Source organism: Oreochromis niloticus, linkage group LG22 (assembly GCF_001858045.2).
Source record: "Oreochromis niloticus isolate F11D_XX linkage group LG22, O_niloticus_UMD_NMBU, whole genome shotgun sequence".
NCBI lineage: Eukaryota > Metazoa > Chordata > Actinopteri > Cichliformes > Cichlidae > Oreochromis > Oreochromis niloticus.
This window is the reverse complement of record NC_031985.2, coordinates 1,494,826-1,522,484: the sequence shown is the minus strand read 5'-3', so window position 1 is coordinate 1,522,484 and position 27,659 is coordinate 1,494,826. Positions and strand designations below refer to the sequence as shown.

The window sequence follows — 27,659 nt, the reverse complement described above, 5'->3', positions numbered from 1 at the left end:
ATAAATATAAATGTAAAATATAAAAGGTACAATAAAACAAACGTAAGTACTCAACAAAACTAAGTATGATATTTACAGGATAGCAGCATTAATATAATGATAGTGTGGAGGTAAGAAATAACGACACGAGAGGTTCCTGTGTCTCACTCCAACTGTTTATTCACACACTGTCTCTCAGAACTTAAGATACAGTAAGCGCCAAAATCTCCACCCAGCTCTTCCCTTCAACTTGGGTGTGAGTGGAGCCATCTGGTGGTCCGCCACACATACCCCCCCTTGAACACACAGTTAGGTCTCTATTCAGTCCAGGACCCTGGGCCTAAGCAAACGACCTGAACGACTGAACCTGGGAGGGAGAGAACAGGCAGAGGAAGGTCCATCCTGTGAACGAGGCTGGTGAAGGCGAGCAGGAAAGGCAGAAGGAGGCTCAAACGTTGGTGGTCCGGGGGTAGTCCTGCGGGGGAAACCAGAGTCTGTCAACCCCATTGAAGGAGGGCGGCCACGGCGAGGGGCCTGGGCCGGCACTACATTACTGTCCGGAAGAACATGTGCAGGCTTAAGTCTGTCAACACACACAGTCTCCCTTCGACCCCCAAAATCCAAAACAAAATGTTTCTGGCCCGGTTCGATAACCCTGAATGGGCCGTCATACAGCGGCCGCAGCGGTGTCTTGTGGGCATCGTGCCTGACAAAAACAAACTTAGCAGTCTCTAAAGTCTTTGGAACAAAAGTGTCAGGCACGCAATGGTGCACAGGACCAGGAACCCGAAGCGAGCGCAAAAGTGGGTTGAGCGATAGCACTGATGGATCGAAGCAGGGGGGAGGGTTCTCCGGCAAGAATTCTCCAGGCACGCGGAGGGGCTGACCAAACACGAGCTCAGCTGGGGAAGCGCCGAGATCCTCCTTAACCGCACAGCGCAGCCCAAGCAAAACCCACGGGAGGCGGTCAACCCAATTGCCACCTTGTAAGGAGGCACGAAAAGCAGCCTTAAGCGACCGGTGGAACCGTTCACACATCCCATTAGCTTGCGGGTTGTATGTGGTTGTGCGGTGGACTTTAGCCCCCAGTCCATCAGCCATGGCCGACCAAAGCTCGGAAATGAACTGGGGGCCTCTGTCTGACGTAATGTCCGCGGGCGGGCCGAAACGCGAGACCCAGGTTGACAAAAATGCCCTGGCCACCACTGCTGCAGTAGTGGATGCCAGGGGGACTGCCTCCGGCCACCTGGTGGTCCGGTCAACAACTGTCAAAAGGTGCGTAAAACCTTGTGACGGCGGCAGAGGACCCACCAGATCGACATGCACATGATCGAAACGTTTGCAGGGTATAAAGAACTGCTCCAGAGGCGCCTTGATGTGTTTATGAACCTTCGCACGCTGGCAGGGAATGCACGCCGACGCCCATTCCTTAACTGATTTGCGAAGGCCTGGCCAAACAAATTTAGAGCTGACCAGTTTAACAGAGGCCCGGACCCCCGGATGAGAGAGAGCATGTACCGAGTCAAAAACCCGACGACGCCAGGAAACGGGAACCACTGGGCGAGGGCGGCCGGTGGAAACGTCACAGACCAGGAAAGGACCACCGTCCTGCATGGGTCTGTCCTCCAGTATGAGGCCCGTCTGGGTGGATTTAAGCTCGAGGATGTCCGGGTCACCGCTCTGATCGGCAGCCATGGCGGAGTAGTCTATGCCGAGAAAGACAGGAGAAACCAGCGCACGGGACAAACAGTCAGCCACATGATTGGATTTACCAGCCACGTGCCGAATGTCTGTTGTGAACTCAGAAATGGCTGCCAACTGGCGCTGCTGGCGTGCACTCCATGGATCAGAAACCTTGGACATGGCAAATGTCAAGGGTTTGTGGTCCACGTATGCGGTAAAGTGACGACCCTCGAGAAAAAAACGGAAATGGCGAGTCGCCAGGTGGAGCGCGAGTAGCTCCCTGTCAAAAACGCTGTAATTGCGTTCGCTGTCACGCAGCGTACGGCTGAAAAAGGCGAGCGGTTGCCAGACACCCGAGATTCGCTGTTCCAGCACCGCACCCACCGCTATGTCCGACGCATCGGTGGTCAACGCAATCGGCGCTGAGGGGGACGGGTGGGCCAGAAGGGCAGCATTAGCTAACGCTGACTTAGCATCAGAAAACGCTTGGATGCTTTCTGGACACCAGTCGACGGCGTCATTAGCCTTCTTACCTTTTAACGCCCCGTAAAGGGGCTTCAGCAGATGTGCCGCCCTGGGGAGAAAACGATTGTAAAAATTCACCATCCCCAAAAATTCCTGCAGTGCTTTAACGTTTGCAGGACGCGGAAATTCCGAAACAGCTCGGACTTTGTCAGGCAACGGAACCGCGCCCTCAGCGGAAATGCGGTGCCCAAGAAAATCGAGAACGGGCAACCCAAACTGGCATTTAGACGGATTAATAATCAGTCCATGCTCCGTCAAACGCTGAAAAACCTGACGCAGATGGAACAAGTGCTGCTCATTCGAGCTGCTGGCTACCAGTATATCATCAAGATATACAAAAACAAAGGGCAGCCCGCGCAAGACAGAGTCCATCAACCGCTGGAAGGTTTGGGCGGCACCTTTCAGGCCAAACGGCATGCGCAGAAACTCGAAAAGGCCGAAAGGTGTAATAACGGCGGTTTTGGGGACGTCCTCCGCGCGCACGGGAACCTGATGATATCCCCGTACCAAATCGATCTTCGAAAAAACCGAGGTCCCTGCAAGATGGGCGGAAAAATCTTGGATGTGGGGAATGGGATAACGGTCGTTCTCCGTGACGTTATTAAGACGGCGGAAATCCCCACAAGGTCGCCACCGACCATCAGATTTAGGCACCATGTGTAAAGGAGAAGCCCAGGCACTATTCGAACGCTGCACGATGCCCAGGCGCTCCATGGTGGCAAATTCTTCCCGAGCGACAGCCAGTTTAGCAGGGTTGAGGCGACGCGCGCGCGCGCGAAAACCGGGGGCCCTACTGTAGTTATGTAATGCTCCACCCCATGCTTCGTCACAGTGCTCGAGAAAGTGGGGACAGTGAGTGAGGGAAAGTCAGAAAGCAAACATTGAAAAACGTCACCCGAATCCACTGAGTTAGCATGCACCACGGGCTGAGCACCCCGAGTAAAACAGGGTAATGAGGAAAATGACACAGCATCAATTAAACGTCTGTTAGCAACATCAACCAGCAGTCCGTGAGCACAAAGAAAATCAACGCCTATTATAGGCACAGAGCTAGCAGCAACAACAAAGTTCCACTGAAAGTCACGGTCATGAAAGCAAACACTCACCAACCTTTCACCGAAGGTTTTGATGGGAGAGCCATTAGCCGCTGTTAGCAATGGCCCGCAGCCCTCAGCTAGCCTGTCCGAGCCAGCCAGGGGAAGAAGGCTCTTCTGTGAGCCGGAGTCCACCAGGAAACGCCTCCCCGAGCGTGAGTCCTCTAAGAAAAGCAGCCTTTCCTTGTTGCCAGCGGTCGCGGCTGCTACCGAGCGCTGACATGCCCGTTTCCCTGGGTCTGGAAACTGCAAGGCGGGAGACAGCGCCGGGCCTTCGCTCCAAAACACTGGTGATAAAAGCAAAGCCCTTTTCCGCGGTGCTGCCGCGCAGCGATTCCGGCCACCGTGGACGAGTCGGAGGGTCCCTGGAGCATCGGTGAGGAGGCAGGGGAAAACGCTGGTGAGTCCTGAACAACCGCCTGGACGCCGAAACTCCTGGTAGCAAGGAGGATGCGATCTGCCTCTTCCGCCAGAGAGCGGTAATCCTTCGTGGCCAATAGTGGGGAGTTGGCAAGGCCAGCGCGCACTGGAGCCGGCAACTGTCGGAGAAAGAGGTGGGTGAAGAGAAATCCTCCATCATCCGCGCCCAGCAAGGACAGCATGCTCTCCATGAGCTCGAGGGCGGTGCCATCGCCCAGGCCCGCGAGGGAAAGGAGTTTCTCGGCTCGCTCAGCATCAGAGAGGGAGTAACGCCGCAGCAGCAGCGCCTTGAGAGCGGTGTACTTGCCTTGGGCTGGAGGGTCCCGGAGGAGAGTCATCACGCGGCGGGTTGACAGCGGGTCAAGAGAAGCCACCACATGGTGGTATTTAGTATCGTCGGCTGAAACTCCACGAAGAGCAAACTGAGCTTCTACGTGCACGAACCAGGAAGGGGGATCGTGAAGCCAAAAATCCGGCAATTTAAGCGCCACAGCAAACGCAGCCATCGGCGGAGGTGCAAATCAGGCGGCAGCCGATGCTTCCAGGCCGGAGCTGGCTTCGTCGTCGAGCCTTAGCATGTTCGCTACTGGGGTCACCAATGTGGAGGTAAGAAATAACGACACGAGAGGTTCCTGTGTCTCACTCCAACCGTTTATTCACACACTGTCTCTCAGAACTTAAGAAACAGTAAGCGCCAAAATCTCCACCCAGCTCTTCCCTTCAACTTGGGTGTGAGTGGAGCCATCTGGTGGTCCGCCACAATAGTATGAATAGCAGCATAATATAGTGACAGTGACAGTATGGTATAGCTAAGCAGGTTCAATTGTTTTTGTGCTTATTTACAACGGTGATAGCTCTGGGAAAGAAGCTATCCCTGAATCTGTTTGTCCTGGTTTTATGTGACCTGTACCGTCGGCCTGACGGTAATAGTTCAAACACTTGATTGCTGGGGTGAGAGTAGTCCTTGATGATATTGCCAGCTCTGCTGAGGTACCGAGAGTTTGCAATGACCTCCAGGCTGGGCAGAGAGCAGCCAGTGATCTTCTGGGCTGTGTTGATGACCCTCTGCAGTACTTTCCTGTCTGCAGCTGAGCACCCTGCATACCATGTTGTTATGCCGTACGTTAGGATGCTCTCTATGGTGGCTCTGTAGAATGTCACCAGCAGCCTCTCCTCCAGGTTGTTCCTCCTGAGCACTCTCAGAAAGTGGAGACGCTGCTGGGCCTTTTTTACCACCGCAGTGGTATTTGCAGTCCAGGAGAGATCATCAGAGATCTGCACGCCCAGAAACCTCATGGAGTGTACCCTCTCCACACGGTTCCCGTGAATGTAAAGAGGGGCCGGGTCTGCTCTGCCCTTCCTGAAGTCCAAGATGAGTTCTTTAGTTTTCGTGGTGTTCAGTTGGAGGTTGTTAACTGAACACCACTCAGTCAGTCTGTTGACCTCATCTCTGTAGTCCGACTCATCCCCCCTTGAGATGAGTCCAACCACAGTGGTGTCGTCCGCAAACTTTATGATGGTGTTTGAGAGATGGGTAGGGGAGCAGTCGGATGTGTAGAGCGTAAACAGGAGGGGACTCAGAACACATCCTTGTGGAGACCCAGTGCTGAGTGTGATGGTGCTGGACAGGTGGGGGCCGAGTCTGACAGACTGTGGTCTGTTTGTCAGGAAGTCCTTGATCCAGAGGCAGATGGGGGTGGAGAGTCCCAGGTGAGACAGTTTCTGGACCAGGATCTCCGGGATGATATGATTGAATGCTGAGCTGAAGTCCAGGAAGAGCATTCTCACATAGCTTCCTCTGTGCTCCAGGTGACTCAGCGCAGTGTGGAGCGCTATGGTGATAGCGTCCTCGGTGGATCGATTAGTCCTGTAGGCAAATTGGTGGGGGTCCAAAGTGGGAGGCAGACTGGCCCTGATGTGCTGACAGACCAGTCTCTCAAAGCACTTCATCACTACAGGCGTAAGTGCAACAGGCCTGTAATCATTTGGGCTGACCACAGCTGTCTTCTTGGCGATGGGGATGATGGTGGAGGTTTTGAGGCAGGGCGGGACGGTGTTTAATGACAAGGAAAGGTTGAAGATTTTAGTGAAGACTCCGGTCAGTTCGTCAGCACATGCTCTGAGAACCTTTCCATGTATTCCATCAGGACCTGCCGCCTTCCTGGGATTCACTGACCTTAGAACACACCTCACTTGATGCTCCCTAAGTGTTAGTGTGCCGGCGCTGGGGGCGGGTGGAAGTGGTGTGACAGCTGAGGGCCTGGTCGTCTCAAAGCGGGCGAAGAAACGATTTAGATCCTCAGCCAGCGAGGCATCAGTCCTAGATGTCGCCTGGTTATTGCTTCTGTAGTTGGTAATGTGATTGATCCCCTGCCACATTTTTCTGGGGTCGTTGTCAGCAAAGTGATCTTCAATCCTCCTCCTATAGGCAGCCTTAGCTTTCCTGATGCCTCTACTCAGGTCTGCCCTGGCCGCCCTATACGCAGCCCTGTCCCCTGACTTGAAGGCAGTGTTGCGGCTTTTTAGGAGGGATTGCACTTTGCTATTCATCCAGGGTTTTTGATTTGGAAACACCCTGACCCTTTTGTTGACGGTGACATTGTCAACACAGTTCCTGATGTACGAGAGTACAGTGTCCGTGTACTCCTGGAGGTTGTGGCTGGAGAATAAATCCCATACAGTAGTTGAGAAGCAGTCCTGCAGTTGAGAAAGGGCTCCTTCAGGCCAGGTTTTTATTGTCTTTGTCTGGGGCTTTGTTTTTCTCAGCAGGGGGGTGTAGGTGGGGGTGAGGGACATGCAGAGGTGGTCAGATCCAGCCAGGTGGGGGAGGGGTGTCGCTCTGAAAGCATGCCTGATGTTTGAATAGACATGATCCAAGGTGTGTTCTCCTCTCGTAGCAAAGTCCACAAACTGGACAAATTTAGGAAGCACAGTCTTTAGGCACGCTTTGTTAAAGTCGCCAGCGACAATAAAAACCCCATCGGGGTGGGCAAGCTGTTGTTTGTTTATGGTGTTGAGCAAGAGGCTGAGAGCCGTGCCGACGTTAGCATCCGGCGGTATATAAACAGCTATCACAATAACTACAGTAAACTCCCTCGGGATGTAAAAAGGTCTGCACGAGACTGCCAGAACCTCCAAATCAGGAGAACAGTGTGTGTGAATGATCCTGCTGTTACAACACCACTCGTTATGCACGTAAACACATAGCCCCCCTCCTCTGCTTTTACCTGAGTTGCTGTTTCTGTCGTGCCGGTGTAGCGTGCGGCCTGTTAACTCGACTGCAGCGTCGGGAATCAGCAGGTGAAGCCACGACTCCGTAATAAGAATAATGCTGCAGTTGCGTGCAAAGCTCGTGGTGGCTATCTGTAGCTCCAATTCGTCCAATTTGTGAGTGATGGATCTGGCGTTCGATACGAAAAGGCTCGGAAGTGCTGGCCGGTGTGGTTGTTTGCGTAGCCTAGCATCTGAGCCCGACCGGCATCCCCTCTTCTGCTTTCTCTCCCTCCGTCGCCTCCTACGCTTGCTGGGAGGGCAGACCATCCACGGTGACCCTGGCGGTCTCGCTATCTCCTCCAGGATGTTGTGTGTTCGCTGATATTCGCCAGAAACAGACAAACTATATTCGAAACCAAGGTCAATTAGGTTCTGGCGACTGTAAGAGATGGCGGCGTTGCAAACATTTAAAAATATACACAGTAAAAGTAAAAACGAGCACCAAACTGGAGAGCTAAGAGCCGCTGCACCCGTGCGCGCTGCCATCTTGAGAAAATAAAAATAAAAATAAGAAGAATAAACACAAGCAGAAAACCACAAAGAGAACCAAAAACATGAAAAAACAGTAACCAAAGAATATAAATTAGCCACAAACCATAAACACTGAGTCAGGAGACTCAGGACAAACCATGTGTCACAGTCAGGGGTTACAGTGGGTCAGTCTATTATTATTATTATTATTATTATTATTATTATTATTGTTATTATTATTATTGGCACAACAGCAGAACGACTGCAGGTGTCATAGGCTGTGGTCCAGTTCAGCATCTAGCTAGCTCTACAGAAGAGGAGCGAGCATGAAGGGAGCGATGATTTTAAGTGTCAGGTCATCTGAAATGCAGCGTTTCTATAAGCTGAACAAACATCAGCAAACACACAAACTGTGTGTGTGCAGTTTGTCTCACAGTGTGTTGCAGCTAAAGGTCCAGCTGTTGTATGTGACAGGGGGAGAAAGACAGAGAGCTGAGTTCACTCAGAGCTGGACACAGATGATAAAGAAGGAGAGGAAGAAGAGAGCTTAGAGTTAAAGGACGGACTGAAACAAACTGAGACAGACTGACTGTGTTATTTAAAGACTGCATGAGAATCCTCTGCAGGTCAGCGCAGGATAATCCGGTGAGTTTACTGTACTGTGATTGGTTTACAGTAAAGACCATCTACTGGCACTGTTATTAGGAATGATTGTGAGTTTGATTGTTTTCCCCACACTGAGACATTACAGCTGATTTTAGGTTCCCCACCTGCTGAATCGACTTTAACCCCTGACTGTGCACATTTCCTGTTTAGTCCCCCTCTATGGCTGATAAGGCTCTGTCCTTTGAGTCACACTTGTGACAGTGAAAAACCTCCAACAACGACTGAACTTTTTTGATACCATCACTGCTACACATTGCACTCTGTTGATGCTACTGATCAAATTTGAGCTGTTGTCTCTGGGCCTTGTTGTTGTGTGTGTTGTTTCATATGTGGACATATTGCAAATTAATTTCCCATTGGGGACAATAACGTTACCATTGACAACGGAGGCAAAAGATAATACATATAACTTTATATATGTATTAGATAGTGTTTAGAGCATTTAGATAGCATCTTTATTGCCTTTGTGCATTTTTCTATATGCTGCATTTAGAATAAACATAATAGTATAATATTATAATAAGAAGAATAAAAAGGACGTAGGAGGTACTGAAGGTGCTAATTGGCTATTGCCAGGTGTTTTGAGCTGGATAGTGTAATTAATAAATAAATAAATAATGATAGATAACAGATGAAATATGGGTTTCATTATTTAGGGGCAGACAGTGAGACAAATAAATGATGAAAGTAGGAAGCAGGAGGATCTGACTCCAGAAGAGAAGGCGTCCAAAATAACACAGGAACCAAGCTGTGAACACCAGGGCAGGTGGACCAGCTGATTAGAAAATCTGCTTTTCTGAAGCTTTAGAAGAGTCTAACGATGTTAGGCAGGAAGTCCAGACAACAAAATAACAACCACACAGGACGAGAAAACCCCACAGCGACTCGGGACGGACCAAAACCACCACCACAGACTGCAAAGGAAACCTCAGAGGTCAAAGGTTATTCATTCCTTCTATTTGCCTCAGCCACTTCAATGATCTTCACTCGTTTCAAAGAAAGAGAGTCACGCTAACATAGAACTGTTAAATGTAAATCATGTTTGGGTAAACGTAAGGTAGAAGCATGAATCCCATGTTAGAGGCAGACTGAAATGCTCTGCAGCATCAGTGGGAGTCAGCTGAGGACTGAGGAGGTCTCCTGAGTGCAGACCGCCTGTGTGGGTTGAAGGACAGTTTGATGAAGAAAAGTTTCTTCATCAGAGAATCAGGTCAGCAGTCGAGTCTTTGATATGCAGATGTTTTTATTTTTGTTCTGATGAAAACAGCATTAAAAGCCAACTGCAGGGAATTAAATTACCTTCCACTCACAGATCTGAAGCTCAACACAAATTAACGCCCATAAGATCATTTAAATGCAATCACAAACTTTACCTTCTTTCATTCTGCCGTTCGATTTGATCTGAAAACACATTTGTGATCACGTGTGACTATGAAAGGAACAAAAAACAACCACTTTGATTCTACAGAGAACAACAGAGGCAGAGATATGTAAATGTAAAACTAAAAATACACACCAGTCATCATCCATAGCACCTCCAGCATCCATAAAAACCGAGGTCAAGACGGCCTCTGAAGGCAGCGCAGGACTCGGATTGTTTGTTTGCCAAAAGTACATATGTGAGAAAAGAGCGTTTCAGCGCTGAGGGCTGAATCCAAAAGAGGCAGAGAAACAGCAAAACACATAAATTTAAAGAGCACATTATCAGTGAGAAGACTGGACTTTATTCACAAGCAGGTATCTCTACCGCGATCAATCAGACACAATCAGACACAACCACGATCAATCAGACATAATCACGAACAATCAGACACAATCACGATCAATCAGACATAATCACGATCAATCAGACACAATCACGAACAATCAGACACAATCACGATCAATCAGACACAATCACGATCAATCAGATACAATCACGAACAATCAGACACAATCACGATCAATCAGACATAATCACGATCAATCAGACACAATCAGACACAACCACGATCAATCAGACATAATCACGAACAATCAGACACAATCACGATCGATCAGACACAATCAGACACAATCAGACACAATCACGATCAATCAGACACAATCAGCCACAATCATGATCAATCAGACACAATCAGACACAATCACGATCGATCAGACACAATCACGATCGATCAGACACAATCACGATCAATCAGACACAATCAGACAAAATCATGATCAATCAGACACAATCAGACACAATCATGATCAATCAGACACAATCAGACACAATCAGACACAATCACGATCGATCAGACACAATCAGACACAATCATGATCAATCAGACACAATCAGACACAATCACGATCGATCAGACACAATCACGATCGATCAGACACAATCAGACACAATCATGATCAATCAGACACAATCAGACATAATCACGATCGATCAGACACAATCAGACACAATCACGATCGATCAGACACAATCATGATCGATCAGACACAATCAGACACAATCAGACACAATCACGATCGATCAGACACAATCACGATCGATCAGACACAATCACGATCGATCAGACACAATCACGATCAATCAGACACAATCGGACACAATCACGATCAATCAGACACAATCACGATCGATCAGACACAATCACGATCGATCAGACACAATCACGATCAATCAGACACAATCGGACACAATCACGATCAATCAGACACAATCACGATCGATCAGACACAATCACGATCAATCAGACACAATCAGACACAATCACGATCGATCAGACACAATCAGACAAAATCATGATCGATCAGACACAATCAGACACAATCATGATCAATCAGACACAATCAGACACAATCATGATCAATCAGACACAATCAGACACAATCATGATCAATCAGACACAATCAGACACAATCAGGATCGAAGTTGTTGTTCTGAGAGGTTAGAACAGGGGCCCGTTCTTCGTACCTCGCTAAGTAAGTTAGCCGGATTTGAATGTTGACGATTTCGCGTGATCTTGGATCGTTCGGTTCTCCGAAGCTCATCTGGGACTTGCTGTCATAGCAACAGATCCGTAAGCGTAAGCCTGCTCGGGAGCAGGTTTACTTTATGTAAACAGGATTAGATCGCGGCCACTCAGGTATGTCCGCTGCAGTTATATGAAAGCAAGAGCGATATTTCGCCACTGTTTTACCATAAATAAATATTATCAATGTAACTAAAGATAATGCAGTATTTGATTCTTTTATTGATTTCATACAGATACATACAGGTCATTTCCTAAAAAAAGGGAAATGTACTATTAATCATTCTATTACATGTAGTAGATCATGTCAGATGTAATTCATATTTTAGAGTAGTAATAGTAAATTACTACATGCAATCAAGATGAGAGACCACGGCTATAAAAGCGAAGGTGGATTTGGGAAGTCTGTCGCAGCCATGTCCTGTCCGTTTGTACGCGAGCAAGGAAGGTGCAAGATTGATAAGGAGAGTTTCCAGAATTTAGCGTATATTGCGGGATAGACGGGATCCTTTAGCTCAGCGCGACGGTGTGCTCATAGAGAGATATCGATTCTCCCGTGAGGGTATTATTTACTTTCTTCCTCTCTCTCTCTCTCTCTCTCTCTCTCCATATATATATATATATATATATATGTACTTACTGTACTGTATATACTTACTCCCGACTTACTGTGCATGCTTCAGTCACCCCTTGCATGGGAACAGGTAAAAGTGATGGAGTGTTATGTCAAACTACACACAAAAAACCCCACAATGTCAATAAATGTCACAGTACAAAAAGGGGTGTGACGAGGGGGTGCAGGACCACCACCTGTCTTTATTTGCTCTGCCCTTTTCTTGGTTGCTGTTATAAACAAACAAACAGATTATTTCAGGGTCTCTTGTCATAGACTAAAAGCAATATAAGTGATAAATATTACCATTCTGTAGAATATTCTTATATTTCACTTTTACTTTTTCCCATGTTCTAGTGGGTCCTGTTGTGGCTCTAATGTGAAAGAGGATATGATGTAATATAATATAATGTGATATAATATAATATCACATGATATAATGTAATATCATGGATCACTTACGAATTTAATTTGTCAGCAACTTTCTGCCAGCCCTCTCTCCTTGCTTTTGCAGCCTTTGCAGTGTTCCCCTGCGTTTTAATTAGACTCTGAAACTCCTGATATCCCTCAATCAAGAGTTCTTGGTCTGCTGCCGTGAAATACTGAGCGCGCTCCTTCGACATCTTCGCCGACCAATCACAGGGTTGCCGATCAATGTTTCTACTATCGATGCGTAGCCCCTTTTAAGCCACCCAGTGATCTCAGATTACTTCATCCAGCTATACTAATCGTCAACAACAGGTGTGTTCGGAGAACCGGATTAGCGAGCTCAAAGTTAGCGCGATGATTTGATCTTGGATGTGTCATTTGATCTTGGATGTAGTAAGCGAGGTACGAAGAACGGACCCCAGGAGCCGATACAAAATAAATAAATAAAAGCAATCATGGAAAAACACCTGACTTGGAATCCATCAGAATCATGTTAATGACGTAGGCTGTCTTAAAATGCGATGTGATGGATGTGATGACCTGTCAATCAGCAGATGGCTCCGCCCTAAACACCCTCTGTTTCATTGTCTGTTTGATTTGAATGGGAACACCTTTTTGCAATGTGCTATCCAGTAATACCATAAACCCGCCTGGTAGGAGTTTACTGAGCTGAGATCTGAGCAGGCTGCTTGTTTTGTCACAATCAAGAGTAGAATAGAATAGAACAGCATAGAATAGAATGGCCCTTTATCGGTGGGTTGGGAGCGCTGTGCCGCTGCGTACGCCTGTACGCCGCCATCCTGGGAGTGTAAACTAGCAGAGTTGCCCCCTGTTGGACAGTAGAGAAACTGCCACTTTAAGATGATTCTGCATCAGATTAAAAAAAGTGTTTAAGTAAATATTTTCAAATCTGAGCTGATGTCTGATTCCTGCAGCGTTCATCATCTCCTTGTTTAGTGATTCTGTCCTTTTCACCCCGTGACCTTTAACCCCGACAAAGCTGCTGGAAGTGTTTATATCTGCGGTTCTCAGGGAAGTCGATGTGAGTGTTGGCAGCCAGCCCTGACCTCTCTTCTCTCCGAGTTTGTTTGTTTGCTCTCTGAGGAGGAATTGTATCTGTTGGTAAGTCTGAAAGTTAAAAATCCGACTGTTCTGGACGAATGTGTTTCATCAGACAACAAAAGGACAACAAAAGGACAACAGGCGGCGATTCTGTGGTTTTAAAGACAGACCGTTTTCCACAGCTTTTTCACAGCATCCATGGTTTCACCTCAGTCCCAGCATGTCCTCCGTATGTGTGCATGCCATCACTCCAGGAATAGCGTCAGCTTCTTAAAAATATGTGATTGCCTTTGCCAACCAATCAAGTGTCAGTTTGGATCCACATTCACAAGAGACAGCTGCTGTCTTTGTTTTCTCTGCAGGTCCTGGGAACCAGCCGATCTGAAGCACCAGGGTCAGGAGGCGCTGTCTGCTGAGCTCTGCCCCTGAGACAGAGGAGCTCAGTGGGCAGTGACACCCCCCGACCTCCTCTGGAGCTCCAGACTCTTTCTTTCTCTTTGTTAGCCAAAACCAAAAGGTTCAGCCCTTAAAATAAATTCACTGCTTCATCACACAGCCTCAAAGGAAGCTTCCTGACCTTCACTGCTCTGCTGCTACATGACCTCTGACCTCCTCACAGGAAAGCAGAGCGTGTCTCCTTAAAGCGCTGTTAAAGCTGCTTTAGACGCCGCCCTCGTGCAGCTCCAGTTTCTCAGAATTTGTTCTTTTCCTGCAGACGAGCTCGTGGCGTCCTCTGCGGGGAAACGCTGCTCTGAAAAGAAAATTAAACACCCTGCAGGGATCAGCAGAGGTACACATCGCATTAATGGGATTTATTCAGCACAATAACTGAATTCACACACACACACACACACACACACACACACACGCTTCAGGCAGTGGGAGGAAAGGCCCGGAGAGACGGCTCCGAGCTAGCAAACATCCATCCAGGAAGTGTGAGCAGCACTCCGAGTTTGTCCCAGAAAAGAAGGATGGAGGTTTCAGGACTTTGAGTTAACCCTTTCTCTCTGCTGCCACGTGAAACGCCTCAGGCTGCATTCCCTGATGCAGAATACAGACATTAATTAGGTGGTAATACTGCAGTAATCTGAGCCTGAAAAGTAAAAGCCTCCTTCTGAGTTACAGTCATTTGGACCAATCATGCTTCACTGCTATGATGTGATTATTAAGACAGATGAAAACTTATGCTTTTATAGCACGTCTGTTATGTATCATGCAGATTTTCTTCTGTCATTTATTTAAATGTTGGCACACGAGGACCCAGAGGAAGGCGGGAGGTGGAGGATGCACAGTCTTTTGCAGAACCAAAGCATCTTTGCAGTAACTTTACTCCATGCTTGAGTAAACCGGCTCAACCCAAAACGCTGAAAATCTGACCCCGCCCACTCTGACCTCACGTTTACCTGAAGTAACGGGACCAAAGTTTTAGCCTCCAGACACAAGCAAAGAAAGGAAAAGTGGTGATGATGTGGAATCATGTGAGTGGGTCACTGACACCTGTTTAAATAACCTGTGACCTGGAGTTCAAACATCCTTTAAATGAAGCTAACAGTAAGTAAAGTAAAGTAAAGTTTATTTATATAGCACCTTTCACAGACATATGTCACAAAGTGCTTTACAAGGTAAAAACATAATACAGTTATAAATACATCATAAAAACCCTGATCTAATTAAAAGCTTTTTGAAATAAAAATGTCTTTAGCTGCTTTTTGAAGGTCTCCACTGAGTCCAAACCCCGTAGAAATGGGGGAAGTGCATTCCACAGTCTGGGTGCAGCAGCCTGGAAGGATCGGTCCCCTCGGGTTTTAAAATGAGTGTGGGGGACCACTAAAAGGTTTTTGTCTGATGACCTCAGGTTACGAGTGGGGGTATGTGTACGAATCAAATCGGCAACGTCGGGGGGGGCTGTCTCTGTAATGCTCTAAAAGTTAAAACTAGAATTTTAAAATGGAACCTGAATCTGATTGGTAGCCAGTGCAGCGACTTTAAAACAGGGGTCATATGAGCACCCTTGTTCAAGCGGGTCAGTAGCCTCGCTGCAGAGTTTTGAACAACCTGTAGGCAGGCTAGCCCTTTCTTGTTTAGACAAGTAAACAGGCTGTTACAGTAGTCGAGTCTTGTAGAGACAAAAGCATGAACTATCATCTCGAGTTCACTTGTTGACACGATGGATCGAAGTTTAGAAATGTTCCTCAAGTGAAAAAAGCAGGTTCTTACTGTCTGATTTAAATGTCCCTCCAAAGAAAAAGCTTCATCAAAAATAACACCCAGGTTTCTAAGGTTATGTAGGTTATGTGTAACAGGTAATCTTTGAACACTTTTATTAAAACCTGTTTTACTCTCATAAATATCATTTTAAATAAAGAACACAGCTCCATCACTGCACTTACATATACTTATGTATATATGTAAAGAAAGCCATGAAGACCCCGGGGTCCTCTGAAGTATCCGTTACAGTATTATTACTCTTATTCCACAGTCTTTCTTTGTGTTTCCTTCCATTACATCAGCAGCTTAAAAACAATGGAAACGTCACGCCAGGTTTTCTTCTAAAGTTTCGTTATTGAAACTGAGAGCTGTGCCACAGTTTTGGGTTTCAGAAGCAAAAATATAAACTGAATATTTGAAGTGAAGTCTTATTCAAAGAAAACAGGTTTTATAGAATAAACTCCTACGAGTCTCTAACTGACTACATTATTAGATTAAATGCACTTGAACTCTGACCTGTATATCACCTTAACGGGGATGATTTTAATGACTTAAATACAGCTGGGTCGTTTTATCTCTGTACAGCTCGACCAAACAGTAGACTCAGGATAGCCTCACAGGCCAATCGTCACAAACACAGTGGGGGAATCTGGCAGGAAACAACGGGAAGCATGGCTGTATATGTGAGGAGTGAATAATTACTGACGGGAAACTCACAGGAAACTAACAAAGGAAGTGGAACCAGGTGATCCACAGGTGATGCTGCAGTATTATAGACTGGAATGACCTGCTCTCTATGTTAGTGGATTTATATTTGAAGTGAAGAAAATAAGAATGGCACGATGTGTTGTACATACTTTAAATGGTGCTTCTAAAGTAGCCACAGAAATGAAAAATACCTAAATGCAGTACAAGTATATTCAGGAAAGAGCAAATGTACTGAGATTTGTAGTACGTCTGTCCAGTGGCATCGGTGGGTGTCTTTTCACGGGCCGTTATTATCTGATAGTTAGTTTGGCCACTAGTGCGTGCTCTCACTTCTAATGTTGCTTTATGGGACGATGAGTTGCAGTAAGTTAATATAACAAGTTTCCTCGTTCTGTGTTTTAAAACAAGTCTCGTGTTCGATGTCCTGGGAATGAGCGCCAGCAGGTCCTCACAAAGACAGAAAAACAAACGTGTGTGTGTGTCAGCTTGTTGAAACGTTGGGCGATGGCGGCCGTGTTTCTGTGAATGTTTGCGTCCGGAGTTCAGAGCTCGCTACAGGAAATGTTTCCAAGCTTCAGACCCCGCACGCCGCACGCTGCACGCCGTATGCTGCACGCCGCATGCTGCACGCTGCACGCCGCCTTAAATACAAGTGCCATGTTTGACCTTTGGGTTATTTTTTAAAGATTTCCTTCTCAGTCTGTTATTGAAAATCAGCTGCTTCAGTGAGATCTGTTAAATGTTCAGAACAGCTTCAACACTGTTTATTCCTTTGACAGGATGTTTGATCTTCCAAGGACACGGACCCTTTCCCTCACCTGTATCTCCTTTCATCTCGACCTTACCTGCCTCAGTCTGCTCCGGCCTCCTCACACCGGCTGCAGATGTGTTTCACACCTGACTTTAAATCTTACTTTTAGTTCCTGTTCTTGTTACACACCTGAGCGTTAGTATCACCAGTGTTACCTGTGTTTTTCTTAAACGTGACATTATTGATGGATATTATTTTATAATTACGTCACCGTCTGTTGATGTCTTCTGTGGACAGGTTTGAATTTAATCCTTCTAAGAATCAAGTCCAAACATTTATCATCATCATCCATGACTCTTGGCAGGAGACGATGGAAGAATGGCGTGGAAAAACCAAAATGAACTTTTATATTGCATCTGATTGGTGAAATATGGCAGACGTGACCACAGATGACCTCGTCCTGACTGCAGGAGATCCTCGGGGAGTTCTAGTCTGCAGAGCAAAGACGTGTTGCACATGAATGTTTGCAGCTGAAGGCTCAGACAGCTCCACCTCCCTGTCGGTGGGTCCTGATGTCTGTATTCAGTGTTGGGAAGGTTACTTTTAAAATGTATTCCACTACAGAATACTGAATACATGCCCCAAAATGTATTCTGTAACGTATTCCGTTACGTTACTCAATGAGAGTAACGTATTCTGAATACTTTGGATTACTTAATATATTATCATGCTGTTTACAACTACGTGAATGTACTATTGCTGTGATTTATTACTGTTACTGAAGGTCCGCGGCTCCGAACAGTAGTAAAGGGACCTCTGGCTAATACGGTGGGTTCCGTGTCGGGCTGGTAGCTGAAAAATAGCTTTACTTTGTTGTCTGGGTCAACTTTGCTTGCCAGAGACAGAGAGAGGCGTTGAAAGGCTGCTCCAACAGAACTTATTTTTTCCAGAGGAAAACACGAACACAGTGTACAGTTGAGTCTTAATAGCTTACTTACAGCTGGGCTCGTCAGGCACTCTTCTTGGCTGCAGTGGTTATTATTATATTTACATGCTTCCAGCTCCCGTTTTTGCTCCGTGACAGCTCGGACTTTTCCTTTCTCTCCCTCCCTCGCTCACAGACACATAACGTGTATGGCAGTCCATTCTCCCTGCAGCACGGACTACACTGCCCATCATGCTACATTCTTTAGGGCCATGCCTGTAGCATTCTGCCTTTTAGCTTAGCACAACAACAACAACAAAAAAGCGCTCTCTCACCCAGGAAACACGCAGAGAGAGAGCGCGTCACTCTGTAACCATGGCAACCGTAACGCTGCCGCCTGGAACAACATTACGTAGCTGTCAAACAAACCCAAACAGTCCTGACCCGCGACAATATGAAACAGGGAAGTACCGCCGTGTAATCCATTTATTTCAACAAAGTAACTGTATTCTGAATACCACCTTTTTAAACGGTAACTGTAACGGAATACAGTTACTCATATTTTGTATTCTAAATACGTAACGGTGGTACATGTATTCCGTTACTCCCCAACACTGTCTGTATTTATCCACAGACTGATTTATCCTTGATGCTTTAATTGATTTTACTGCTGCTGTTAAGCACTTGTGGACTTTAGGAAGCAGGTCCAGGGATACAGACTGTCATCATCTCTGATGGTTAAGAAAAGGTAAAGTTGTTTTAAGCTGTTATTGCTGGACACAACAGGTCACTTTGACACATTTAGAGTTTCTCTGAAATTCTGGTTATTTTCACTTCCTCCCAAACACGTCTGAAGTCAGCAGGTCAGTCTGACCTCAATGCTTTTATGTACAAAAACAGCTGTTGTTGTTCTCTCTTCTGCCTGCTGCACTTCTCAGAATTAAACCTACCAGTCTGCATTTCACAAACCTAAAAGGAACCAGTTTCATTTTAGTGCCTGTGAGAAACGACACTGGTGGATTCATACTCTGCTAGTTATCATCATCATCATCATCATCATCATCATTATGGAGAAGGTTCTGGGGTCAAACAGCCTCCCGACCTTCATGTGACAGTTTCCATGGGTTTGGTCTGTTGGGATACGCTCCAGCCTCGGTCTGTCTCATATCCCTGTGTTGGTGTTGGGATTATTGGTTCCAGTGGCTGAGCACACAGGAAGTAACACGACAAAGGGCGTGGTTACAGAGCTCCTTGTTTTGAGCTGTATTATTATCCTGCATCCATCCATCTTCTTGGTTTATGGTGACGCAGGTTGTGTGGTCAGCAGTGTTTTCCAGTGATTGGAAAAATGACCCTGATCTTATGAGCACAGGTGATGATCAGAGGTCGAGTGGCAGACTGAAAGCTCGGTCTGTCAGGTGAACTCTGTTTGATGTAACGTCAGTCCAACGGTCCATCTCACGCTTTGTTTTCATTATTTGTAACCCAGCTTCCACCACCGATCCTGACCACCTTCTATAGAGGAACTATTGAGAGCATCCTGAGCAGCTGTATCACTGCCTGGTTTGGGAACTGTGCCATATCGGACCGCAAGACCCTACAGCGGATAGTGGGAACAGCAGAGAAGATCATTGGAGTCTCTCTCCCCTCTATTAAGGACATCTACACCACACGCTGCATCCGCAAAGCCACCAGCATTGTGGCTGATTGGACACACCCCTCTCACACACTCTTCACACTCCTGCCATCTGAAAAAAGGTACCGAAGCATTCGGGCACACACATCCAGACTGTGCAACAGCTTCTTTCCACAAGCCATCCGTCTCCTCAACAAAAAGGGACTGGACTGATAAACACACACACACACACACACACACACACACACACACACACACTCTATCACTCAGCTCAACTCAACTACCTCAAAGCACTGAGACTGGACTTACACATCAACCTGTAAATGCTCTTTTTGCACAATATTTTTATGTTTACTGTTCCTGCACTACCTACATACCAAGTATGTTTACGGTTTCCTTTGCACTACTTACCTAGTTAGAATAGTTAGTTTTAGTTAATTTATGTTGTAATTTATGTTAGGTCAGTCTGTCCTGTCTCTAGTTAGCTAGTTTAGTGATTTTCTGTTAATTTATGTTGTAAATTTATGTTGCATGTAGCACCTTGGCCCTGGAGGAATGCTGTTTCGCCTCACTGTGTACAAACTGTATATGGCTGAAGTGACAATAAAGCCAACTTGACTTGACTTGACTTGACTTGACCAAGGTAACAAATGAACTCGATGGGTGTAGCAGCCCCTTTGAGGGAAACTAACAGCGCCTCCTGGAGCCAGACTCTGGAGACAAATATCTGTTAGTAACGCCTGAAGCCGCCGGGATCAACCAGGCGCACCGGGGCTGCCGCCTTCAGGGACTGTGGTCAAGCGCTGTGTCGGCACTGTGACCCCGGCATCGCTGACTGATCGCTGTCGAATATCAAAGCTTTACCTGACAGGGACGGTGACTGCATGTAATGTTAGCAGATGTATGGCATGTACACTGTGCTCCTGCAGCTTCAGCGACCCTGACAAGCTGCAGGCTGCTCGCAGACTCACCTGCCTGCACAGTTCTCCAAACACAGACTCCTCACTGAAAGAAAACCTTTAGCCCACGGTGACTCCGAGTCTGCCTCTGGACTTTCTGTTGGTCTGCAGTCGTCATAATAATAATAATAATATTTCTCCAGCTGTCCTGAAACTGCTCCCAGTCAGAAGCCAGTAAAACACAACACTGTGATTTCAGGATTCTTTCCCACTAAATGGGATTATTTATTATCCTGATAAGATTTCCTCAAACATAACACCCGTCTGGATTAGAGATGAAGCCTGCCTGTTTCTTTTTGCTCCAGCTGTATTTCCACATCCCCTGGATGTGACCTCAGGGATATTTGGGATGTTTCCATGGTGACCCCATCAACCCAGTGGAGAGAGGCAGATCATGGAGTAACGAGTATGAAAGTAAACATCCGGAGTTCAAAAAACATTCACAGGATTTCATCAGCAGATAAACTGGAATGAGCGAGGACACTGACGTCAGACCGAGGAGAACATCCTCTCACAGTGTTTCAGAACCACACACACACACTCACACACACACACACGCATACACACACACACACACACACACACTCACACACTCACACACACTTATATATCTGTTACAGTCCCCAGTGTTATTGTAAATCTGTGACTTCATGGTGGTTTATGACTGATGGTGTTTTGGGTTCTGCGTCGTATCCTGGCGTTCTTCTTTGCTCTTCTTAGGTTTTCTTCCTGCGTTTAGTTCAGTCTTCATGTTTATTATGTTGTTCCCAGGTCAGTCGTGTCTCTGTGCTCCATGTTCCCTGTTTTACTTTGACGGTCCGTGTCTCATGTCAGTGTTTCTAGTTTAGCTTCCCCCGGTCTCGTCAGCTTTGATTACTCCCAGCTGTGTTTAACCCTGTGTTTCTCTGTCAGTGTCGCGTCGTACCTTCATACCTGGCTGTGTTCTGTCTGCCTGTTACGCCTGGTTATGATTCCCAGTCTAGTTAGTTTCTGTTCCTTTTGCTGTCCAGCAAATAAAGCTGAGTTTAGTTTTGCCGTCCTGAGTCCTGCTGCACACACACCATGACAGTATCGACAGATGGATACAGAAAGTAAGTCATCCTATGTGCAGAGCTGCATCGTCATATTAAACATGTCCAGAGTTTCCAGTGAGCGGCTGGTGATGGTGGCATGTGGGCCCAGCATCAGATAAATGAGGGTTTATCATTTTCTGTTTGGACGAGGTTCACTGGCTGGACTTGTTGTTTTGGTTCATACTCTGACAGAAGAGCTTAAATAAATCTTTCTGTCCACTTAAAGGTCAAAACAAATTTGCAATTCAAAGTTCAGCAGCGCAGTGCTAGAGCTGCTCCGAAACAGGAACACGAACAAGCCTGGAAGGCTTTCTGGTAATTAGACTTTGGGAATATTCAGCCAAAGAAACAAGATTAAAGTCATAAAAATGAAAAGTTGTATTTTTCTCTTTGACCACAGTAAACGTTTTTCCTTTTTCCTTGATCCTGTTTTAGCCTCTAAGACGTCGTCACAACGTCGAGCTGAAAACACTGACGCAGATTTTTTTGTGCCTGCAGCGATTCACTGACATGATATCTGAGCACATTTCTTCTCCTGGTCCACGCCGAGGTTTCATCGCCTGCTTGGCAACGGCCTCGTCACTGGGACCGGAGGAAGGAGCTCAGAGCGCGCTCCGAATAATGAGTCACTACATTTTTTCCACAGGTCATTATAACCTCGTTAGCTAAGTCCCCTCCCAGCAATCGGAGCGCCGGAGGTCATTTTAGAAGTAATTCCATCACTGAGTAAATATTAGACTTCATACAGAGAGATGTGTGAGGGTGGGGCTCACCTGACATTCACAGGTGAAGAGGAGCCGAGAGAAGAAAGAAGGGAGGATGCTGAGGATGAAGGTTGCTAATTAGAGCAGAAAGGCTGTAATTGCAGTTGCTCATTATGGTTTAGGAGAACACACACACACACACACACACACACACACCATCAGCACGAATTACCTTGCTGCAGTGAAACATCAGTGTGTGCGTGTGTGTGGTTGGGTTTGTTCACACTGGGGTGACTGGACCAGTTTATGGGGCTCGGTGCTGCTGAGAGGCTCTCTTCATCCTGCTCCTCATCATCACACACTCACAGGCATCAGGCTACCTGAGTGTGTGATGCTGAGGAGCAGGTGGCCGTATCACACTGTTCATAAACACCTGTGGCTGCGCTAACCCCGACACACAGCAGGGGGCCGCCTGAGCAGCCTCATTTATCACTATGATTGTTGTTGTTGTCATAATTAGCACATTGTATTAGCCAAGCAAACCACCACCTGTGTGTTTGGACAGGAGGAGACCCTGAAGCCTGCAATGCCACCCTGCGTGATCTGATTGGTTTAAATGATGAGTCTAAAGGGGTTAAAGGTCAACAGGAAGTTAGCTGTTTAGTGTCATTGTTACTGTGTGAGGACCAAAGTGGAGGGCCTGCTGTCTGAGCTTCTGCAGGTGGAGTTCAGGTATGTCAGAGGTGATGCTGATGGTTCACCATCGAGCTGAGCTGTGACCGAGCTGAACAAACTGCAGGAGGCTGGCCCCTCAGTCTTCCTGCTCCTCCTCCTGCTCCTTCACTGAGACGGAGCAGAAGGAGCAGAAGGAGACATGCAGATGCTTCTTCTTCATGTCACCGTTGTTTTCACCTCCATGTTGCACACCTGAGCTGCAGAACAGAACACGGTGCTGCCTTTAATGAGCCCAAAATGTGCAGAAATCCTCCTTTCAGAGCACAGCAGCTCCTGCCAGCAAAAACAGCTGGTGAAATATACGAAGGAAACCGATGTAAAATTCAAGGATCAGACTCCGGCTGGGATTTAAGTTAGGATCAGCTGGTTGACTGGAAAACAGGAGCAGTAATTCTACTCTGACACGTGGTGGAATATTCCTGCACTCACCGACCAGGACAGGTAATATTAACACACACGCACCTGAGGTCCTTTCTAAAGGAGCTGACATAAATCACACTGTAGCTCCTGCTTCCACGTGTATAAATCACAGCATTGATGAGCAGGTGACGTAGAAATGTCCACAGAGGTGGTGCTGTTTGCTCCTGGTGGTCAGCTTTGTTTCGCCCTTGGTTCATCAGTGAGACGGTGCCGTCGTCCCGGGGCTCGAGCCGAGGGTCCTGTGGGTCACTGTTGTTTGTGGGGACTTTGCAGTGTTTTTGAATAAAGCTGTAACGTGTTTTGATGTTGTCTGTTCCAGATGTGGGCAGGTGTGGCACCACACAGCAGCCACATCTGGACGGTGTAACGTGGACGTGCAGCTGCAGATATGGTCATCACTTCCTGCCATCTGAGGATCTGCGTTTTTGTACCTGAACCTCACACGTTCTGCTCGGCGTCGCTGTGATTACCTGGTCAGTGTTACCCGTGCCTGCTGTGTGTTGGACCGTCTGTGAGGTGATCTTTATGGTTTCAATTAAATCTAAAAACTTTTTGCTCCTCGTTTGCCTTCAGCACCACGGACAGCGCTGTAACGCCTCGGTGCAGCTTCCCGCTGTGCGTGGACGCCCTGAGCAGCGAGCCGCTCGTTAGCCCAAACTTCAACAAGACTCTGAGTCCCAGTTTTGTCTTTATGTGGACATCGTTTAATCCTGCAGACGAATACTCCTGAATAAGAGAGGAAGGATTTTAGTGGCAAAGGTCTGAATGGAGACGAGTCACATGACCGATCAGAGCGCTCATCCCTCGACTTGTTACTGATAAAACTTAATCTGCGCGCCACAAATGATGCTAATTATCAAAAGTATCTCCAACCTGCGACTTCATTTTATTCTGTTCATTTATTTGGTTGTCTTCTTTTTATATGTGGATTCATGTTTTGTTTTCATTTTGTATTTGTTAATGTTTTTTTATTTAATCCATGTTGATGCCAGACGGACGTCTGTGCGGCTTCAGCTCAGGAACAGGAAGTTGTTTGTTCCACGGTTTTTCTGTTGCTCGTTGGTGATTATTATTTCAAAGAGAGGCTCATGCTTCGTCTCCTTGTTGCTGCAGAGGATAAAGTCGTGCTGGCTCTCTCTGGTGGATAATTTTCAGCAGCAGCTTCAGTAAAAACTTTCACTCAGCAGGAAAAGATCTGAGGACCAGAAAGCCTTCAGGAGTGACACCTCAGTGTGCCGTGGAGGAAGCACGAGATGAGCTGCAAGGACGTGCTGCTCAGGGCTTTAGACGTCAGAGGTCAGGGCTTTGTGGATGACATCACCATCATCAGATGTGGGAAAAATCTGGATGATTAACCCAACAGGCTGAAATATCCTGTCTCAGAGTGACGCTGAAAAACTAGTTCATGCATTTATTACTTCCAGGCTGGACTACTGTAATTCTTTATTATCAGGATGTCCTAAAAACTCCCTGAAAAGCCTTCAGCTGATCCAAAATGCTGCAGCAAGAGTACTGACAGGGACTAGAAAGAGAGAGCATATTTCTCCTGTTTTGGCTTCCCTTCATTGGCTTCCTGTTAAATCCAGAATTGAATTCAAAATCCTGCTCCTCACATACAAGGTCTTAAATAATCAGGCCCCATCTTATCTTAATGACCTTGTAGTACCATATCACCCTATTAGAGCACTTCGCTCTCACACTGCAGGCCTACTTGTTGTTCCTAGAGTATTTAAAAGTAGAATGGGAGGCAGAGCCTTCAGTTTTCAGGCCCCTCTTCTGTGGAACCAGCTTCCAGTTTGGATTCAGGAGACAGACACTATCTCTACTTTCAAGATTAGGCTTCAAACTTTCCTTTTTGCTAAAGCATATAGTTAGGGCTGGACCAGGTGACCCTGAATCCTCCCTTAGTTATGCTGCAATAGACGTAGGCTGCTGGGGATTCCCATGATGCACTGGGGGTTTCTTCTTCACTCACTATGTGTTAATAGACCTCTCTGCACTGAATCATATCTGTTATTAATCTCTGTCTCTCTTCCACAACATGTCTTTATCCTGTCTTCCTTCTCTCACCCCAACCGGTCGCAGCAGATGGCCCCGCCCCTCCCTGAGCCTGGTTCTGCCGGAGGTTTCTTCCTGTTAAAAGGGAGTTTTTCCTTCCCACTGTCGCCAAAGTGCTTGCTCATAGAGGGTCATATGATATGATTTTTCTCTGTATGTATTATTGTGTGATCTACTGTACAATATAAAGCGCATTGAGGCGACTTTTGTTGTGATTTGACGCTATATAAATAAAGTTGAATTGAATTGAATGTTATTTCCTGTTTTTATTCCCCCCTCAGCAGAGGACTGTCCGAGTATCCTCCCAGCGTTCAGATGGACGTGTGAACTCATGTTGACATCATGCATAGAGATGATATGAATGATATGATAAGAATAACCTCTGTCACAATATCCCACGCCGTCTGCTCTCCTGTGTTTTCTTTGAAACTCCAAATAAGAGCATAGGCTCATACAAAGACAGCTGTCTTCAACACTCTGTAACATGAACACCTCTCTGCAGCTCATGTCCTGTGAAGTGTTTGAAGGTGAACACACAGCTCGCTGCTGATTGGTTCATTTTCAGGTCGTGCTGTCGGGGTTCATGTGAGGATAAGCAGCAGCTCTTTGTAATCAGTTCCTGCAGGAACTCATCAGCACCATTCAGCTGTGTGAGCACACCTCAGCTCTTAAAAGGACGCGTGATTAGCCGCAGCTCTCCAAATCTTCCGGATGAGGCTCAGTTGTGCAGAGGAACCTGAAGCCGTTAATCTGCAGCTGGATTGAGGACGCTGCCGGCTCACGTAAAGACTGCTGCTTCCATTAAACTGTGTTCAGCTTTTAAACTGAAAGCACGTCTGAATGATGCTGTGGCAGCTTTCTTTCTTTCTGGAGGGTTAAATTTACCGAGTGTCCTGAACACGCCGAGGCGTGGACGTCCAGTCGGACCTAAGAGTGAAAAACATGAAGCTCAGCTTATCTTTCTGCTCTCGTTCAGAACTCCGCCTGCTGGCCGACGTCCCAAAAACGTTGTTTTCCACATAGGTCACTGTGTTTTACAGCCGGCGGTCTCATAAATCTGAGAGACGGCAGATCAGATGACCCCATACATCACACAAAGGTCAGCAGCCTGACACAGGGAAGTGATCTGTCTTCTTATAGAGGAGCTGAAAACGTGCAGCGGCGGAGCATGAGCAGTGAAAGAAACTGAAGGAGGCCCATTAGTATGGAGCAGGGAGCTTTAGAGAGGAGGCAGGTGGAGGCAGGAGGTCCTCACATGCAGGTGGAGGTGCTGGAGACACTGAAGGTCACTCATATCTGCAGGAACCAATAAGGGCTTAAAAGGACTTTATAAAAGCTGTAAACGCTCTGCATCATTCTGAGGATGTCGAGTCGGATCACGCGTCACGTTTCAGTCCAAAGAGACATCTTTAAGACTCTTCATCCAAGAAGCTTCTTCAGTTGGTGAGAGTCCCTTAAGCCCTATGGGAAGTGTCCCTAAGAGGGCCGTGGACCCCATGTTGATCTTCTGCCTGGGTGTGAAAACAGGTGTGGGTCACAGTCAGCCAAAGCTTCAGGTGAACCCACTGTGAGGGTGGGGTAAGGTGTCACCCTGCTGTGGTTCTGGTCTGCTGTCTTACTTTTGGATGTTGTGGGTGTGGTCTGACTGTTCCCACACCGACGCTCTCAGCCTCCCAGTTTCTTTCCATAAATGTGGTTTCATTTCTCAGCCGCTGACACTCGGATGTTGGTCACTGCTCCTCTACGTACGTTTCCCAGCAGCCTCAGCGTGTCCATCAGTTTGGTCGGGGTGAGACGGTGTTGTGCACACCACTGGCCGGAGGCAGACAGACAGGGATGAATGTCTCCTGCTGTTGGAGTTTTCTTTGGAAATTTATCCAGATTTGTAGAAATCGTGTTTATCAGCTAACCCACCATCCAGCACGAGAGCAGAGGTGTACTCGGGCAGGTTTCTGTATGTTCCTAAGACAGGAACACCAGCGAGACGTTCAGATTTCAGCTGAGAAACAAACTCAGCATCATCAGAGAGCCGGGAGTTCACACATAAATGACACACAGCTGTTAGCAAGCGAGGCCGAGGCAGAGAGTGTGCCAAAAGCTCCAGATGGGGCGGGGGGACCCTCGGGCACTGTGGACCCAGCAGGTGATCCAAAGGCTCCTCTGATGGTGGGAATACCAATCAAAGTTTTCCTGGTTCTCCAAGAGTTTTATTCTTTGTTCACTATGAGTCACAGTTTTACCAAAGTCTCTTCAACAATG

The 27,659-nt window shown here is 46.9% G+C and overlaps 1 protein-coding gene and 1 long non-coding RNA gene across 4 annotated transcripts; one reads left to right on the top strand and one right to left on the bottom strand.

Moving 5' to 3' along the window:
* Nucleotides 1-410: 410 nt before the first annotated feature.
* Nucleotides 411-4,509, bottom strand: LOC112843449 (uncharacterized). The gene is made up of 2 exons (XM_025902102.1): nucleotides 3,298-4,509; nucleotides 411-454 (listed from the first exon to the last, which is right to left on the bottom strand). Exon 1 carries the CDS (start codon nucleotides 4,205-4,207, stop codon nucleotides 3,488-3,490), a length of 720 nt encoding a protein of 239 aa, XP_025757887.1. The 5' UTR covers nucleotides 4,208-4,509; the 3' UTR covers nucleotides 411-454; nucleotides 3,298-3,487.
* A 15,184-nt stretch (nucleotides 4,510-19,693) lies between these two features.
* LOC102082031 (uncharacterized) lies at nucleotides 19,694-24,806 on the top strand. Of its 3 annotated transcripts, none has more exons than XR_002057846.2 (3): nucleotides 19,694-21,501; nucleotides 21,710-23,815; nucleotides 23,916-24,806. It is a non-coding gene; the product is annotated as an uncharacterized LOC102082031 (long non-coding RNA). The 3 variants fall into 3 exon arrangements; XR_003215786.1 differs by having other exon boundaries at nucleotides 19,694-21,798; nucleotides 21,919-23,815; XR_003215785.1 differs by having other exon boundaries at nucleotides 19,694-23,363; nucleotides 23,662-23,815.
* Nucleotides 24,807-27,659: the final 2,853 nt, after the last annotated feature.

What these genes read in the sequence shown, in the direction of transcription:
- LOC112843449 (XM_025902102.1), bottom strand. Translation starts at nt 4,207, where the DNA reads ATGGCTGCGTTTGCTGTGGCGCTTAAATTGCCGGATTTTTGGCTTCAC.